Source organism: Martes martes (genome assembly GCF_963455335.1).
Source record: "Martes martes genome assembly, chromosome: 13".
Classification (NCBI taxonomy): domain Eukaryota; kingdom Metazoa; phylum Chordata; class Mammalia; order Carnivora; family Mustelidae; genus Martes; species Martes martes.
In genome coordinates this window covers 988,459-1,006,131 of record NC_137901.1, presented here as the reverse complement: position 1 = coordinate 1,006,131, position 17,673 = coordinate 988,459, and the positions used below count along the sequence as shown (strand labels likewise).

At 54.5% G+C, this 17,673-nt stretch overlaps 1 protein-coding gene across 2 annotated transcripts; it reads left to right on the top strand.

Moving 5' to 3' along the window:
- Positions 1–562: 562 nt before the first annotated feature.
- On the top strand, positions 563–17,144 carry SALL3 (spalt like transcription factor 3; the record flags this gene model as incomplete). 2 transcript variants are annotated; one of them, XM_080820974.1, is made up of 4 exons in its annotated part: positions 563–644; positions 12,187–15,126; positions 15,343–15,683; positions 16,713–17,144. In XM_080820974.1, 4 exons carry the CDS (start codon positions 563–565, stop codon positions 17,142–17,144), a joined length of 3,795 nt encoding a protein of 1,264 aa, XP_080677100.1. The 2 variants fall into 2 exon arrangements, with proteins under 2 accessions (XP_080677100.1, XP_080677099.1); XM_080820973.1 differs by having other exon boundaries at positions 12,187–15,683.
- Positions 17,145–17,673: the final 529 nt, after the last annotated feature.

Here is a 17,673-nt window from a genome sequence, read left to right as displayed (position 1 = left end):
GCCGGCGAGACAAAGGCGCCGGGCCGGAGCCCTGCCCGCGGCCGCTCGCTCCGGGAGGGGCGGCCGGGCGGCGGGGGGGCGCGCGCAGGGCGCGGGCGGCGGCGCAGACTCTCTATAAAGGGGCGAGCCCGGCGCGCCGGCGGAGACGGCGCCGCGCGGACGCCGCCAAAGTTTGCCGCCTGCGCCCTGGGCAGCGCGGCCGCCGCGCCCCGCGCCCGCCGCCCCGGGCCCGGAGGAGCGCCCGCGCCGAGCCGCCGGGCCGCCTGGGCCGAGATGTGAGCGCCGCCGCGCCGGGTCCCGCAGGCGCCCCTCGCCCCGCGCGGCCGCTAATTGCGAGCGCGGCCTCATTTGCATAGGCCGCCGAGTCCGCTGGAGACCGGCCAATCGGCGCGGCCCGCCGCTAATGGCCATGCATTATTCACCAGCCTAATTGCTCAGCCCCATGCGCGGCCCGCGCAGCCGCCGCCGCCGCCCGCGCCCCGCGCCCCGCGCCCCGTGTCGTCCCCGCCGGCCGCCCCGCTGATGCCGATGTCCCGCTCGGGGCCCGCGCGCCGCTAGCAGCATGTCTCGGCGCAAGCAGGCCAAGCCCCAGCACCTCAAGTCGGACGAAGAGCTGCCGCCGCCGGACGGGGCTCCCGAGCACGGTGAGGGGCCGCGGGGGTCGAGTCGGCGGGGGTCGGGCGCGGGGCGCCGCGGGCTGGGGGGAACTGCTGGTCCCAGAGCCGGAGCGCGGCGCCCGGCCCCGGCAGGCCGGCCGCGGGGACCCCGGTCCTCCCCGGAGCGCGCGGCGCGGAGTTGCGGGCAAGTAAACTTGGTTCGGCTGCTCGGAGTTGGGGCGCAGCGCGCGGACGCGCCGGGGCTCGGGCCGGCTGGGGGCCCGAGCTGCCCGGGCAGGCGGTGGGGGTCGGGGGGGGGGCCGCGGGGGGCCGCGCCGCCGACTCCGCGCTGGCCTCCCGGGACCCCGCGCGCGGACCCTGGGCCGGGCCTCGGCGACCGCGCGACCCCCGGGCTGGCGCGGCAGCGGGGTCGTGTCCGGGGCTCACCGACCGCCGGACGCGGGCCGGGGAGGCCGCCGCCCGGGCAGCTTTGTTCGGAGCCGGGCCCCGGGGCGGTGCGCGCTCGGAGCGGGGCCGCTGCCCTGACCCCCGGCCTGCCCCCCACCCCGGCCGGCTGTCGGCCGCCTCGTGTGCCCCGCGGGCCGTGCAGCCTGCGAGGTCCCGGCGTGCGGACGAGCCCGGATCCCGTTCCGAGGCGACTAGGAAGTCAGCGTCGCCTGGCCTTTCTAATGGCCGCCTTGGGAATTAAGCCGGGCGAGCCCCGCCGCGGCGTGGGGGTGGTCCTTGCACGCGGTAGGACCCGGCACGTTCCTGGTGGCTCCAAGTTTCCTCGGGCCTTTCCTGTTCTCTCGGATGCGCCCCGGCACCTCCGCGGCCGGTCGGCTGCCTGGAGCTCCCTCCGCATCCCGAAGGGAAGGTAGGCTCCGCGGAAGCGGGAGGCGGGCGAGCAGGGGACCGGCCGGGGCTGCGCTTTGCCGCCCGCGCTCCTGCGGGTCCCCAGGGTGCGCCGGGGGCGGCCGGGGGCGGCCGGGACGCGGGCCGCCCGCGCCGCGCCGAGCTCCGACCGCAGCTGCTGGAGAACGCAGGCCGCCCAACTTTGCGGACGAGCGGGTCGTGAGTTGTGGCGGGGCGGGGACGCGTCTTTGCTCGCTGAGACTCGAGCAAAAAAGCACAAACACGAACAGAAGGAGTGTAAGAGTTTATCACACGGCGTCGCAAAGTTTGGCAAAGCAGGTATGTGTGCACGTCGGAACGGGGAAGGGAGGAGACGCTTATCACGCGGTGGGAGTTGGTGAATTAAATAAAACGAGTGAAGTCCTCCGTTCTTTTTGTCGCTGAGGAGGTGGGGAGTCTTATCTGCAGCCCTAGTCACCCAAGATTAGAACAGCAGATATGCTAAAAAGAAACGCTTGCATATGGTGGGTAGATTAAGGACAAAGAATCTTTTTGTCATGGAAATGGATTTTTTTTTGTTTTGTTTACTTCATCACATAGAATTTCTCACACTTGGTTTGTTTTGTATCGCCCTCAATGACTACATGATCAAATGAATGGATTTATTTCTGCCGAATGAGAAAGACAGTCTTTCCTTCAAAAGAACTACATTGCATCCCAGTGAGGAATTTTAAAGCTTTATTATTGTGGCTTCTGAATGGCTTAAAATCGGCTTTCACAGCCGCCCCAAAATGCAACAATGTAAATACTTCTCAGCTTTGTAGGGTCCTTATCAAAATGTGCAATGTCTCCTTTTATTAAAGCATATTTTAATTAATAGAGTAAAACCCCTCGTATTTAACAATTAACTAGCGGAGGCCCTGCTATTCATTTTTAATTTCACGTCAGAAATGCGAGCGTGGGGAGCCTAATCGTGTAAACATGTTGAGGGATAGGTAGCCTGTATTTGAAAACCTAGATGGAGTAAATTATTTACAAGTTCTCTTTTGAATTCCTCTCGTTACTGAATTTACTTAGAGGTGAAGCATATTCAGGGTGTGCGTTTTGTTTTGTTTTGTTTTTTTTACCCATCGTAGGATTAAAGTTTGTCAAGCTTGGGTTTTTCGCAGTCGTTGGGAATTGTAATCAAGATATTGCCACAGTTCCTGGTCAGATTTTGCAACAGGCCAGAAATAGCCTGTCTGGGGCTGAGCCCTAGTCAAGTAGTATGTTTCCTGGATCGTTTTAAAGGTACTTTAGGCAAACTATTTAAAAAATAGTTCTTTCTGATTTAATTATTCTGAAGCTGATTGTTCATGGAGTATAAAAGATACTCTGTTCTCTGTTCAGTCGAGGAATGCTTGTGGATGTGGGGTCGTGCTGATCGTCATTAGTAAGATAACCAAAAAATTTTTTTAAGAGAAAGGGTTCTGAAAACTCCCTGCCTCCAGCATGAATCAGATATTCTCAAAATTGTAATTTTGTTAAATGCAATGGAAAGAAACAGACTGTGCATGGAGTTCTAAGAGGGCTAAGTTAGTTTACAGTGTTTTAGAGACAAAGTAAATAGTTCTTTTGTATCAGTTTGGGCGTGACATATTAATTAAAGCAGTAGACGCATGAAGTGAAATTGAAGGCTATTGATAATGTCATGAAACACAAACACATGGACAATTTTTAGTACAATATGGGGGAGGGCAGGGATGCACAGTCACATTAATTTACAGTAGAAAGAGATCAGTTCTTAAAAATATAGAAACGACTATTTCTCAGGCTTTGGTTTTTAGGCAGGCAATGAATTCGTGGCTGTCCAAAAAACAGTGCCAGCGTTACCCAAACCTTATCATGGCAGAAATGAAATATGATGACGTAGCTACAATGAGAAAAAGTAATAATGGTTTGTGTTAAGTTCTAAAGTTATCCTGTTGTAAAATTTTATTTGAAGGATGCCTGAGACTTACTTTCTCTGTAAGAACCATCGTTTAAAATCACAGATTATTTCATTCTTGTCTGAAAATTTAGAAATAAATGTGATGCAGCTTTAGAATTCAGTTAAATGCACGCCACGGGATAATGAAATTTTTTGAGCCATCTGAGTATTTTTGTTCTAAGAAAAATTAATTAAAACTTCTGACAGAACAGCACTTGTACTCCTACTAAGAACTTTTAAAAAGTGCTATTACTGCCCTTTGTTGTATAAAATACAACTTAATAAAGATGTATTTTATTGTCATTACAAAGAATAAGGAAGAACAAAAAGATACTATAACTTAAAACAATTTGCCATCCTGTATTTTGTTTGTTAGCACTAATTGTTTCAAAGTGTGTTTTTATTTTCTGCCAACTTACAGTTGTATGGCTATCTTAAAAATCCTTTTAAATGTGGTAAGCATGTGATTTAAGAATTTACCAGTGGTCTGCACAGACTGTGTTTAAATTAAGGGAAAGAAGACCACCAGCCCTCGGTGAAGAGATCTTTTTTCTTTTATCTGTATGTGCATGGTTTGCCTTGAGTAACCACCCCCCCCCCGCCCCAGCCCACACTACACACATTTACAATTCAGCATTCCAAAAGCAAACAATACAGAAGCCACTTTCTACCATTGGTAGGCAGGTTGTTTTCTCTGAAACATGAAAGGTGAAAAGTAACTAAGGGGGGCTGGGGCGGGGTGGGGGGGGAGACAAACTTACAAATATTTATTTTGAAAATAACATTTTAAAAACGTAACCTGTTTAAAGACGCATCAGTTGGTGGGCGCCAAGAAGCACGCCAATTCCCACCTTACAGAGAAGGACCGATTCTGTAGCAGTTGGGGTTTATGTACATTTTAAACTTCCACAACACATGCATAATCCAATATTTTTAGATCTGTTCAGAGCCAGAAAAAGAAGAAGGCATGTACCAACAGCAGGAATTACTTAGCAAGCTGATTATTTTTTGTACACAAGATGCTGGCAAAAGTGGGTCAGATTTCATTTTCAACCGCAATCTCTAAGAGGCCTTCCCATTCATCTCAAGGTAGCTCTGAGAACACTGGGAGGGAACGCAGCCAGGATGCAGCCAGGGTGTCCGCTGTGTGTGCTGGACATCGGCTGGAATTTAGCATTCTTAAGTGTGAGAATCGACACCGGGTGTTTTGGTGTGTTTTTGTGTTGGTGGTTTTGTGTGGTTTTTTTTTTTTTTCCAAGGGAAACAAGTCTTCACTGGTCATGACGTTCTGCACTTTTAATGTTGCAGAATTGTTTCAAGGGGATACTTTGTGCATAACATTTATAACAGGAAGGGTGTTTTGTTTTGTTTTGTTAGTTTTTATTTTCCTACATGATTTCTTGACTAGTCGCCAGAATAAGACGGCAGTATCTGACTTCGTCCCCTGGAGACAAGGTCTGACTCTGCTGCGCCTGGGACAGGTCTGTAAGGACAGCCTGCGCGAAGTTGTTTCCCAGTCCATCCGAAATCAGAAGTCAAATCTATGTAAAATGGTTTTCCTAGTACTTTAAATAAACTTATATATTTAAAAAAGCAGCCCTAACCTTAGATTTTTCTCTTGTAATTTGAACACTTTCATGCTTTAAAATGCAGTTAACTGTCAGTGTGATTTCCATGCAAACAAATAGGTCAAGTCACATTACCGAAAGTGTAAAATATTAATTGAAATAATGAAATAACGTAATGGGCTCTATTTACGTGAGAGATTAAGATTGATTTGTTTGTTAATTAAAGGGGACCCTCTCGCGGCGGCAGAAACGTCCACCAGAGACCTGCCGGGCACCAGCCTGGTGTCCACCTCCTGTCGTCCATGGGCCTGTCTTTTCCGGTCAGCCCGGGTCGGGCCAGGCCGGCCATGCGGCTCCCTGGCCCCTGTGTTGCCAGAAAGCATCCGGCCGGCCTGCCGAGCCCGGCCCGAGGCCTGGAAGGTAGGGCTGCAGAGCGAGGGAGCCTCCGCCTGGCTCTCCCTGAAGGTGGGTCGTTAGAGGCGCCGTGACAGGCCTTAGCTGATTTAACCTTTGCCTGCTTTGCCCTGCCAGGGGTGGCCACTAGATGTCAAGCTCATAATACAATTAGTGCATCTGTGCTGTTGACCTTGGCAACACGACTCAACACTGTTCTATTAAGTGTTAACACTGAATCTGTTAACGGGAGACCCGAGTCGGCTCCGAGCTGCGCGGCGTATCTGATGCCCATCTCGTTCAGCATAAGTGTTTGCAGTTCTTCAAGAAGAGAGAACGGGGTGCCTTTGTGCAGCTCTTATATCGTGAACTGTTAAATTAACCCCGCAGGTGCCGCGGCCGTTGGTCTGTGTTCCCGGCCTCCCCGGTCCTCCCTCCAAGAGTGACCGCTCCCCAGCACAGATGGGCAGCCCCGCTGTGGGCTCCCATCCGTGCTCGGGCAGCCCGGGCAGCGGCTCCGGCCAGATGATTCTGTGCATGTGCGTAAACTTCGCGGACAGGCGCTGAGAAATAACGGAGATGATTCCATGCCCGGAGCCCACGAGCGAGGCGGCTGCAGCTCGGCAGAGCCTTGCCGCTGGACACGGTGCACTTCCGCTTCTCTGGGCTGTTCGGGCCCAGGTGTGTTTGGACGTGTAAATGGCCGTGCTTATTTGTGTATCTTTACGTGAAGTGAATTTGAAAACTGGCTGGCGGGAGCGAGGGTTGGAGCGCAGGCACCTTCGAGGAGGCGCGTTGGGGGCCAGCGTGTGGCCAATGGGACTCCAGCCCGTCCTCATCTTAAGCCAGACCGGCCCCGTACAGGCCTTGTTTCCCGCTCCCCAAATCTGGGTGGGACCGGTTGGCATGGCCAACCTGTTTCGGGGTGCTTCTGTGTGTGGAGGCGGGGATGGCGATGCGTGTGCGTTCCTCCCGGGTGTGCCTGCCACACGGCATCCAAACGTAGGAGCTGCGCGTACCAAACATCTTATGCGAGGCGGCGTCGAGGCAGAGTTCACACCCGTGGGTGTCGTGGCTGCTTTCCATCTGCATGTGTCCGTGCAGGAAGCCGCGCTTTTCCCTCCCCGGTGCTTCAGCACGCAGAGTAGAAACCGCCACTGCTCTCAGCAGAAGACATTTGGTGACTGTGCCACAGGTGGTCGTTACTTAACAAATTTGAGATGTGGGCCGCTGAGCCGACGGAAGCCGAGTGCGGGTCAGTGCGGGCGTTCCGCATAGCAAGAGTGCCCTCCACTGTTCGCCGCCGCGCGCACAGGCCTGGAGGTCTGGGGAGAGGACAAAATTTTTCTATTGCGTCTGGAATTTCTTCTACATTGTTAAACACAGTAGGGGTCTCTATTTGTCCCCTCCTGTTTCACAGCTTGGGTTCAGTGTGTGATAATTCATCTTTCTTTATGGGATTCAGAGCTATCATAAGGAGTTAAAAAGAATTAATTTGCAAGAAAATAAGTGTCTCCGCACAATTTAGGACGATTTGAAAAATGCTCCCTAGATTTTGAAGGGACGGTAAAGGCCAAGCACCAGGCACCTTTTCCTTCCCCCAGACCCACGTGGCATTTTATAGTCACTAGTTAAAGTGGAAAGTTAACATCCCTTTTCCCATATGGAGCAAGTCTCACTTCTCCTTTTATTCATTGCAGAGAATTAACAAATAGGTAGCAAAAGTGTAGGGGAGTCACCGTGGGCATTGGGGCTGCTCCGCAGAAGGGTAAAACCATCTCCTGCGTGTGGAATCGCTTCGCGTCCTTCCGCCGGCACCGGCCTCCTCAAGAGAGGAAATTGAAAACGAGCTGGAGCTGGAAATGTTTAGGGGAGCCCTTATGTCTCTGATGTTCTCAAACGCATTCCAACAGTGCCTTTCTCTGTGGCCTTAGACAGATCGCCCCGCGCGTGAATATCCCTCCTGTCCTCCGCCACGTCATTCTTGGAGACGGTGCGGTGCGTTGCCAGCGAAAACATGATCCCTGCTCGTTATGTAACAGACCAGGAATTAAAACAGAGAAAAAGGAAACCGTCCGGGGGGCTCCTCTCACACTGAGGGATTTGTTCCTAAGAACAGAAAGGTTTTTCGTAGACGTTCTCTGTGTGTTTTATTAGGGAGAAGAAAAAGAAATCCATTTTGAAGACTGCCCTCGAAGGTATCCTTTTGTTAGAGGCTTTCTCCGGAAGGCCGTGGGGCCCGTTTTCCTTCCGTGGAACCTGCTCCAGAGTTTGGGGGGAGTGAGAGAAGGCCTGAAAGCCTTCAGGAGAAATGGCAGGTGTGGGGCCGCCGTGAACTAATTACACGTTTCCTCTCGCGAACTGAAGCAGCTTTATCTCCCAGCGTCTCTTCCCTCCTCCTGACCGCGTTCAGGAGAACAATTCAGCTCCGCACAGCAGCGCCCGGCTGGAAGCCCGGCTGGGCCACGGAGGACACGAGCCAAGGAGAGGTCCTCCCCGAGCCACTCCTCCTCACGTGGACCCGCAGGGGGCTCCGATCTGCAGGGCGCTGGCCGTGGGGCGGGGGCGGGGGGCGTCCCCCAGACGTGCCTGTGAACAGCCGCCGCGGGCAAGGTGCTGGGCAGGCCCCTGGCTCGTGCTGGTGACGCCGGGCCCTGTTAATTCCTGCCTCATCCCTGGCCTGTTTACAACCCCAGGTCTCTCCGTCCTGTCCTTGAACGGTCAGGACACAGAAAATAAATTACCTAGACAATAATGATAATGATTCTAATGCTTGTTTTCCAGCCCCTCCCTTAAGACAGAAAGAATTTCCCACCACTGCTCTAGAAATAAATCCCTCTCCCTTGTGGGGTTGTCCTCTTACCTTGGCTCACCGACTGACGTCGTTTTACCTTGAGATGAAAACTGTGAGCCACGTTAACTAATGGATGTGATAACTTCTAACTACAAAGGCCAGTTTGAAAAATGTAAATTTCACTAAAGGATGCCACAAGCATGTGCATCCGGAGAAATGTGGTCAAACAACGCGGGACTAAAGGGCCTTAGAAGTTCTCGGAACTGCATTCAGAGTTTTCCAGGATGGACTTCCCTGTCATAGAAAGCAGTTTTTAAAAAAGAAGAAAAAAACCAACAACACGGGCGCTGCTATTTCAGCACGTACTCACTGAATCGTGGTAACGAGAGGCGCTGTCACAGCCAGTTAGAACAACTTTCTTCATGTCCCCCCTGTTCTGAGCACCTCAGAAGTCCCTGTTCTCCCTCTGGACGTCCCGCAGTCGTCCTCCTTCTAGGAGCTCGGCCCCTGGGAAGAGGGACTCATCTGGGTTATTTCCTCCCAGGCGAGTCAGGTGAAGTCGTGCTTGTTGTTCAAGGCCATTCTCAAAACACGCAACCAGAATTACGATTCCATAATGAAATATTAGGGGTTTTATTCATATGCATTGTTTTTAAGACCATCTCGTGAAATGTGCGGTTCTCTCTTTCGTGGGATGCGAATCACCTGCACGTTTGATAGTGAAATACTCTTACCTTGCCTGGTGGTGAATGATCTTTGCAAGTGAGTGCGACTGGGTTTGCACAGATCCTAATTAAACAAAAGAAAAAGTGGTGATTCTAAATTATTTGCCCCAAGTAAGAAATCTAAATTGTATGTGAAGAATTTTTTCCTTCATTCATTGTAGTTTTTAAACTATGCTTTAGCTTTAAAAGGCAAATTTATTATGAAACTTTGCTTATAATAAGATCCAACGATTGTCTTGTCAGGTTCATTAACATAAACGAACTGTTAACAGGTCCAGTGGCCAGAATGCCATTTTTACACAATTTCCTCTGCAGGTTTGCTTTCCTGCTTCAATTTTAAAGGAATATAAGTGGAAGGGTACTCTGCTTTGACAAGAGTATCTTCATTATGCTTAGGTAATTATCATTTATAACTGCATTAAACAGAATGGCTCATTATTGGGCAGGAAGGGCTGAGAAGCTCAGTGCTCAGTTTCTGCAGGTGAGGAGTAGCTGTGTGTTTGCAGACCCGCTCGTGGGAGAAGGAAAGTACCTGGGAGGACGCCTCCCAGCTTGCACGAATTTGGATGCGAACCCGAAAAGTCCTAGCGCACGAAAAACCAGTGGAAACGTCAAAAGTTATCTTGAAAGTAAATAGAGGTTTGTTTGGGTCACTTAAGCTCCGAGAAAAACATGGTGAAAAAAAAATAGTATTTCTGTGTTTCACATATTTGTTACACAGCATATCTGGGAAATGTTCGTTTGTAAGGTATCATTTATTTACAATTAAGTTAATTTTTCAAGCACCGAATGCACTTTCAGTCAGCCTTATTGTAAGCGTTTATTCAGTGAATCGTCCCTAACACATAATCCACATAAAGAAAAAGCAGTCTTTGAATGAGATCCACACAGGGTTTAATTGCATGAAATTTTAAATGTTTCCACCATGCGAATGCTTCAGCGTGGCCTGTGACGACACATCTTATCTCTGAGGAGTTAAAGGTAGAAGATAGTTCAACAAATTAGCAATATTTAATTTCTTGGTATTTTTCTCTTTGAAAAGTATTAAAATAAAAATCTATAGAAGATGAAGGCAAGGCTTTAATATTGTTTCTTTAAACATTGGAAAAGAACTTAAGAAATACTTTGTTCTGTTTAGTTAGAATAGTTATGATATAGTGTAACATTGATTCCAACTTGATTACTTGCTATATCAGAAGCTGTTTACCTGAAGATTTTAGGGGTGGGTTTTTTTGGTTGCTGTTTTGGGGGGGGGGCTGTTTGTCCTGTTCTATAACCTTAGCATGTTTAAAATTAGATTTTGCATACATTGAGCAAAGTTAAGTACTGCAAGTATTTATTTTGTTAATGTTCCTATCTGCGGTATAAATCAGCTGTGTCTTTGCTTCCAGCTATATTCAACCTCATTATAGACACCTATTACATTCCTCCCTTATACAGTAATGAGACTTCGTGCAGTCTGATCTTCGGCACTGAATTTAGTTTAAGAGTCTAGCGCGTCTTTATGGGCCGCAAGCTCTAACTTCTTTCCCCCTTCAGAGGGTTTAGCCAGTTAAGAAAATGCTAATTGAACACTGCTAATAATTTTTTTAAAGGCACGTATAAATTACCTGGAAATAATGGCCTCGTGGAGAGCAGCTGACTAGCCTCGAAAAATATTTTTATTTTCTTTCCCAGTAGAGGGACTAAGAGATTTTGCAGTTCATTTTTTAAAAATCAGATTTTTCTACTAAAACCGGTGCCAAGTTGTTCTTTTTCCAAACCGCCCCCCAAAAAAGAAGAAATATGGAGACTTTTTTAGCAAATATATTTGTTGATGTTACAACAGCAAATTATTTGTGGGGACACAAACTTGAGGGTGTTTTGTTCTCACACTCAACTGTGCAGGATAACAAAAAGCTGATTTGCAGCTGTCATTTGTCTCTGTTCAAACTGATTTGTTGCCGTCACTCCTTCTGTAAGTTGACGAAAAGCAGTTACGAGTCAGGAATACGTACGGCAGCACATCGAGCCGGAGTAATTACCAGGCATTACCTTTCATCCCAGCTCCCAAAAAATAGGAGGTAGGAATGTGCCCGTGTGCTGATGCCTCGCTCCTGGATGGCCATTTATTTGATCAGGTGTGAATTAGAATTGTTCATTAAACATGGTTGTTATTCGGCACAAGAGGGTACGGGAAGTCAGGAAGTAGCTGCCTACAACGGTAATTAAACATGTGTAACCAATTAGAGGGTTTTCCACTACGGCACAAGCATATAATTTGCCAAGTCTTTCTATGAGAATAGATGAAAATAGGTACAAAAGTGTGTCTGACTACAACATTCTCATGTTAAACATGTCAACATAAATGAACTTTAAATATATAATTTCTAGTTTGTTAACAAACTGCCGAACTGTATTGGCTAATCACAACAACATATAATTTTGGTTCATTTCGCCAAGAAATATTGCATCTGACAGAGCCAATTAATTGTATTAAACATGATTAATTTTCGGCCCAGACTATATTGATGATATTCATTTCGCAGATCCTAAAATGTAGAAACGTGCCCTGTCCGTGAGGAGAGTCAAAGGGCTAGCTGAGAACATTCAGGATGGATTGGTTGATCGAACTAGGAGTCAGGGAGATGATTTTTCTGAGCAGGGACGTTAAGAAGCGCTTATATTCTCTTTGTTACATTTACAGATGAAAGTATTTAGATGAGGTTTCATACGTGAAATAAATGCCCATTGATCTGGAAGGTTCTATAGAATTACATTAAATGCGTAATGTCTCTGCGCCGTGCAAAGACAATAAATCTCGCGGTCCAACCCTGCGAGAGTCACGGCGGCCGGCTCCCCTGTCAGGTGCTGACGTGAGTTTGAAAGGTTACAGATTAGTTTAGCGATGTTAAGTGAACTGGCAAAGGCATCTCTAATTTTGCTGGAAATGAGGAAGCCCGATGGTAGGGGGAATCCTAATGAGCCCGTCGAAAGCTGCCTTTGTGCCCAACAGACAGGGTGGCTGCAGATTGTATGAAAATATTGGAAATCAATGGCTTCTATGGAATTTCATTAGGAAGCCGTATCCACAATTGATAGAGCCTCATAATTTGATGGATTGTGCTGAGAAAATGATTAGCCAGCTAGAAAGAGTCATAGAATACACACTCTGGGACGTCAGGAACGTTGAAGTGGGGTAATTTGTACAAAATAAAAAATATTGATTTTACTTATGTGCGAAATTTTGAAATGGAGGTGGTTGTCTCAGGAGCCTCCGGCTGACGTAATCTCTTGGTTTTTGTAGCCGTCCCCGGGGACGGGGCCGACGATGGGGACAGCGGGAGCGAGGGCAGAAGCGGGAGCGAGGAGACGAGCGTGTGCGAGAAGTGCTGCGCGGAGTTCTTCAAGTGGACCGACTTCCTGGACCACAAGAAGAGCTGCACGAAGAACCCGCCGGTGCTGATCGTGGGCGACGATGAGCCGGCCCCGCCGTCCGAGCACTTTCCAGAACCTTCCCCGGCCAGCTCTCCCAGCGACAGGACGGAGAGCGAGGCGGCCGAGGAGCCGGCGCCCGCGGACGGCGGCGAAGGCGGTGAGCCGCGGGCCCCGGAGAAGGAGGAGGAGCCCATGGAGGCCGAGCCCGCGGGGGACGAGAGCTTCCAGGCCCCGGGCCCCTCGCACGCGGGGAAGCCGCCTCTACCTCGGATCCCTGAGCCGGCTCCCGTGGCCGCCTACGGCATGCCAAACACCAACGTGACCCTGGAGACCCTCCTGAGCACCAAGGTGGCCGTGGCGCAGTTCTCCCAGAACGCGAGGGCCGCGGGCGGCGCGGGGTCCGGCGGCGGGGTCGCGGCGGTGGCCATCCCCATGATCCTGGAGCAGCTCGTGGCCCTGCAGCAGCAGCAGATTCAGCAGCTGCAGCTCATCGAGCAGATCCGCACCCAGGTGGCCATGATGAACCGCCAGCCCCCGCGGCCGCCCCTGAACCCCGGGGCGGCCACGGCGGCCCCGGGCGCCCCGGTGCCGGCCTCCAGCCAGCTGCAGGGGCTGGCCACCCACTCGGCCCTGCAGCTCTCGGCCGGGGCCCCCCCCGCGCCCACGGCTCCTGGCCCCGCTGCCCCCCCGGCTGCCTACGAGGGCCCCCAGCACCTGTCCCAGCCGGCCTCCGGGGCAAGCGCCCCGCACGTCCCCGGTGGGGGCCCCTCCGTCCCCGCCGAGGCGAGCGGGCCGGCGTCCTCCGGCACGGCCCCGGCCTCCACCGTCCCAGCCTTGGTGGCCGGCCCCCCCAGCAGCAGCTCCCAGCCGCAGAACGCCTCGACGCCCCCCGCCCTGGGGCCGGGGCCCCTCCTCAGCTCAGCCCCCAGCCTGCCAAACCCACTTCTACCTCAGACCTCCGCCAGCAGCGTCATCTTCCCCAACCCGCTGGTCAGCATCGCGGCCACCGCCAACGCGCTGGACCCGCTGTCGGCCCTCCTGAAGCACCGCAAGGGCAAGCCCCCGAACGTGTCGGTGTTCGAGCCCAAGGCCAGCGCCGAGGACCCCTTCTTCAAGCACAAGTGCCGATTCTGTGCGAAGGTGTTTGGCAGCGACAGCGCCCTGCAGATCCACCTGCGCTCCCACACCGGCGAGCGGCCCTTCAAGTGCAACGTCTGCGGGAACCGCTTCTCCACCAAGGGCAACCTCAAGGTCCACTTTCAAAGGCACAAGGAGAAGTACCCCCACATCCAGATGAACCCCTACCCTGTCCCGGAGTACCTGGACAACGTGCCCACGTGCTCCGGCATCCCCTACGGGATGTCGCTGCCTCCGGAGAAGCCAGTGACCACCTGGCTGGACAGCAAACCCGTGTTGCCCACGGTGCCCACGTCGGTCGGGCTGCAGCTCCCGCCCACCATCCCTGGGGTCGGCGGCTACGCAGACTCCCCCAGCCTCACCCCCGCGAGCCGCTCCCCGCAGCGGCCCTCGCCTGCATCTAGCGAGTGCACCTCCCTGTCCCCCGGCCTCAACAGCTCTGAGTCAGGCGTCCCGGGGGCAGCCGAGTCCCCCCAGCCGGGGCTCGGTGGCTCTTCTCTGACCAAAACCGAGCCCATGAGCCTCCCCTGCGCGAACCCCAGGCCAGTGGAGGCCCCCGGGAGCGGGCAGGTCTCGGCCACGTCCGCGGCGGCCGCCCTGACAGACGGCAGCGCCTCCACGGGCCTGTGCAGCCCCGTCCTTCCGGCTGGCTCGGACCAGTTCAAGGCCAAGTTCCCCTTCGGGGGCCTGCTGGACTCCATGCAGACGTCCGAGACGTCCAAGCTGCAGCAGCTGGTGGAGAACATCGACAAGAAGATGACGGACCCCAACCAGTGCGTCATCTGCCACCGCGTCCTGAGCTGCCAGAGCGCCCTCAAGATGCACTACCGGACGCACACGGGGGAGAGGCCCTTCAAGTGCAAGATCTGCGGGCGCGCCTTTACCACCAAGGGCAACCTGAAGACGCACTTCGGGGTGCACCGGGCCAAGCCACCCCTGCGTGTGCAGCACTCGTGCCCCATCTGTCAGAAGAAGTTCACCAACGCGGTGGTCCTGCAGCAGCACATCCGCATGCACATGGGGGGGCAGATCCCCAACACGCCACTGCCCGAGGGCATCCAGGACGCCATGGACGCCGAGCTCCCCTACGACGACAAGGCCGCGGAGGCCCTCAGCGGCTACGACGACGACGCGGACGAGAACTCCATGGAGGACGACGCCGAGCTGCGGGAGCCCGCCGGCGACCCGCCCAAGCCGCTGCTGTCCTACGCGGGGTCCTGCCCGCCCTCGCCACCCTCCGTCATCTCCAGCATCGCCGCCTTGGAGAACCAGATGAAGATGATGGACTCGGTCATGAGCTGCCCGCAGCTGACTGCCCTGAAGTCCCTGGAGAACGGGTCCGGGGACAGCGACCGCCTGAGCAACGACTCGTCGTCGGCCGTGGGCGACCTGGAGAGCCGGAGCGCGGGCAGCCCGGCCCTGTCCGAGTCCTCGTCCTCCACACGCGCCCTGTCGCCCATGAACAGCAACAGCGAGAGCTTGCCCTCCAAGTCCCCGGGCCTCAGCGCCCAGGAGGAGCCCCAGGAGGTGCCACTAAAGACCGAGAGGCCGGACAGCCCGCCCCCCGCCCCCGAAAACGGAGGTGCGCTGGACCTCACGGCGGCCCCGCCCGGCCGGCCGGCCATCAAGGAGGAGGCCCCCTTTAGCCTGCTGTTCCTGAGCAGAGAACGGGGTAAGTGTGCGGGCACCGTGTGTCGCGTCTGTGGCAAGCCCTTCGCGTGCAGGAGCGCGTTGGAGATCCACCACCGCAGCCACACCAAGGAGCGCCCGTTCCTCTGCGCGGTCTGCGGGCGCGGGTGCTCCACTGCGGGTAATTTAAAACAGCACTTACTGACGCACACGTTGAGCGAGCCGCGTTCTCAGTTCTGTGACCCCGACTTTGCCCTAGGTCCCGGCCAAAGCACTCCTAGCCTGGTCGCCGGCCCCGCGCCCGCCCTGATCAAAATGGAAGTGAACGGGCACAGCAAAGCCATCCCGCTGGGCGAGGGCGCGCCGCTGCCGTCCGCGGTCCAGGCGCCCCCGGGGCCCCAGGCGGTGATGAGCCCTGGCCTCGCGCCCATGCTGGCCCCCCCGCCGCGGCGCACCCCCAAGCAGCACAACTGTCAGTCGTGTGGGAAGACCTTCTCCTCGGCCAGCGCCCTGCAGATCCATGAGCGCACACACACCGGAGAGAAGCCGTTCGGCTGCACCATCTGCGGGAGGGCCTTCACCACCAAGGGCAACCTCAAGGTAAGGCCCAAGGAGTCTGGGGTCGTGGCCGGGGGTGGACACGCCAGGTGCCCACCCACCGTGTCATGTGTGCACCTGCTTACCGGGGAGCACGTGCTGTGTGGCGGTAGCAACGGGCTCACCTGCCCGAGCGGGCCGGGCCTCCCCGTGGGGGGCTTGTGCCACCTGTTGGGGGCTGACCGTGCAGGCTCTGCTCCCGGGCGGCCGGTCGCAGAGCCCAGTGCCGTCTTGAATCCGGAGGAACCGGGACAACGAGATAAGCTGGGCTTTTTAAACACTCGCACGAGATACAAATGCTGTGCATCCTGGGCCGGGGCCAGAACTTGGTTCTGCCTTTGCCCACGTGGTGGCCAGCACAGGCCGGCGGGCATCTGGTGAGGAGCTTCCCGGCGCGAGGGCCAGTGTAGGATTCCTAAGATGACAACCACACTGTCCATTCTCCCCAGAAGGTGGGGCGTGCACGACACGCTCAAGGAGCACTCTTGCCCCCGTCTGTCCCCGTCACACGCCTGCCCGGGTCTCGGTGCACTCTTCCAAGACAGGGAACGGCTCGAAGCCTGTGGCTGCTCCTTCCTGTAGGACAGGAGCCGGCTACACGTGCCCCAGGGGCCGCTTCCGTGTCAGGGGGAGAGCGACCATGGGGCCCAGCAAAGCTGGGAGTTCAAGTACACGGCCGTCCCGTGGAGCAGAGCAGAGGCAGAAGGGGCAAAATGCTCTGTTCCCTCTGAGCTTTGCACCCCCTCCCAACCCCCCGTGGCCTGTGGGCTTTCCACCCTGTGGGGGAACCTTACTGTGTCAAGGTCATCAAGTGAGAGAAACGTGCATGAAGATAGTGACTGATTTTGCTTCTCGTGTGAGGAGAGCTATTGCATGTCTAAACATAAGACGCTGAGAACGGGAACGAAACCGATTCCGACACGGCGGTGCTGGGTTTCCGACGGCACGGGGGCCGCGTGGAGACAGACGCACCCCCGCCTCCAGAGCTGGGCCGGCTCACCTGTGCCTTGTGTCTCCCTGTCTCTCGCGCAGGTGCACATGGGCACGCACATGTGGAACAACGCCCCCGCGAGGCGCGGCCGCCGCCTGTCCGTGGAAAACCCCATGGCTCTGCTGGGGGGCGACGCCCTGAAGTTCTCAGAAATGTTCCAGAAGGATCTGGCAGCGCGAGCGATGAACGTTGACCCGAGTTTTTGGAACCAGTATGCTGCAGCCATCACCAATGGTCTCGCCATGAAGAACAACGAGATCTCCGTCATCCAGAATGGGGGCATTCCCCAGCTCCCCGTAAGTCTCGGGGGAAGCGCCCTCCCCCCCTTGGGTTCTCTGGCCGCCGGGATGGACAAAGTGCGCAGCGGCGGCAGTCCGCCCATCGTGGGTTTGGACAAAGCCAGTTCCGAAGCAGGAGCCAGCCGTCCGTTCACGAGGTTCATCGAGGATAACAAGGAGATCGGTATTAACTAGCCGTGGTCGGCTCCGTCCCGCGCGCACACCGTCAAGGGCGGCCATCAGGCTGCGCGGCCTTGGGCCCCGGTTCCCCTGAAAATGGTCCCCGTAGCAGAAGACACGTTCCCTGTGCGGCTGCTGGAAGGCTGTCCTGGACGCTTGTACTCTTCCCACGCGAGCCTGACTGCTCTGGGGACTCTGCCCGCTGTTCCGTAAATCGAGATCAAAAAGGGGGGTCCTGTAGGACCGCCTTGGGAGCGGAAAGGGCTCACACCACATCCACTCGTTCCTCCCAAAACCTGATAACCCCCGCGAGGGGAAGGGGGGTCCCCTGCGTGTCCCAGGGACACTCCCTTGAAGGTTTTGTTCGAGTTAGTTAGAAACTTGAACTTGGCTTTTAGACTGTTGAGGATGTGGTCGGGTTCTCCCAGCGCCGTCTTCTGGCCGTCCCTTTGTCTGTAGTATTTATAATGTTAAGATTATGCGGGTAACAGATAATGCAGCCCCACCTTTAGAGGAAGCTTTTGTACCGCAGAATACATCTGGC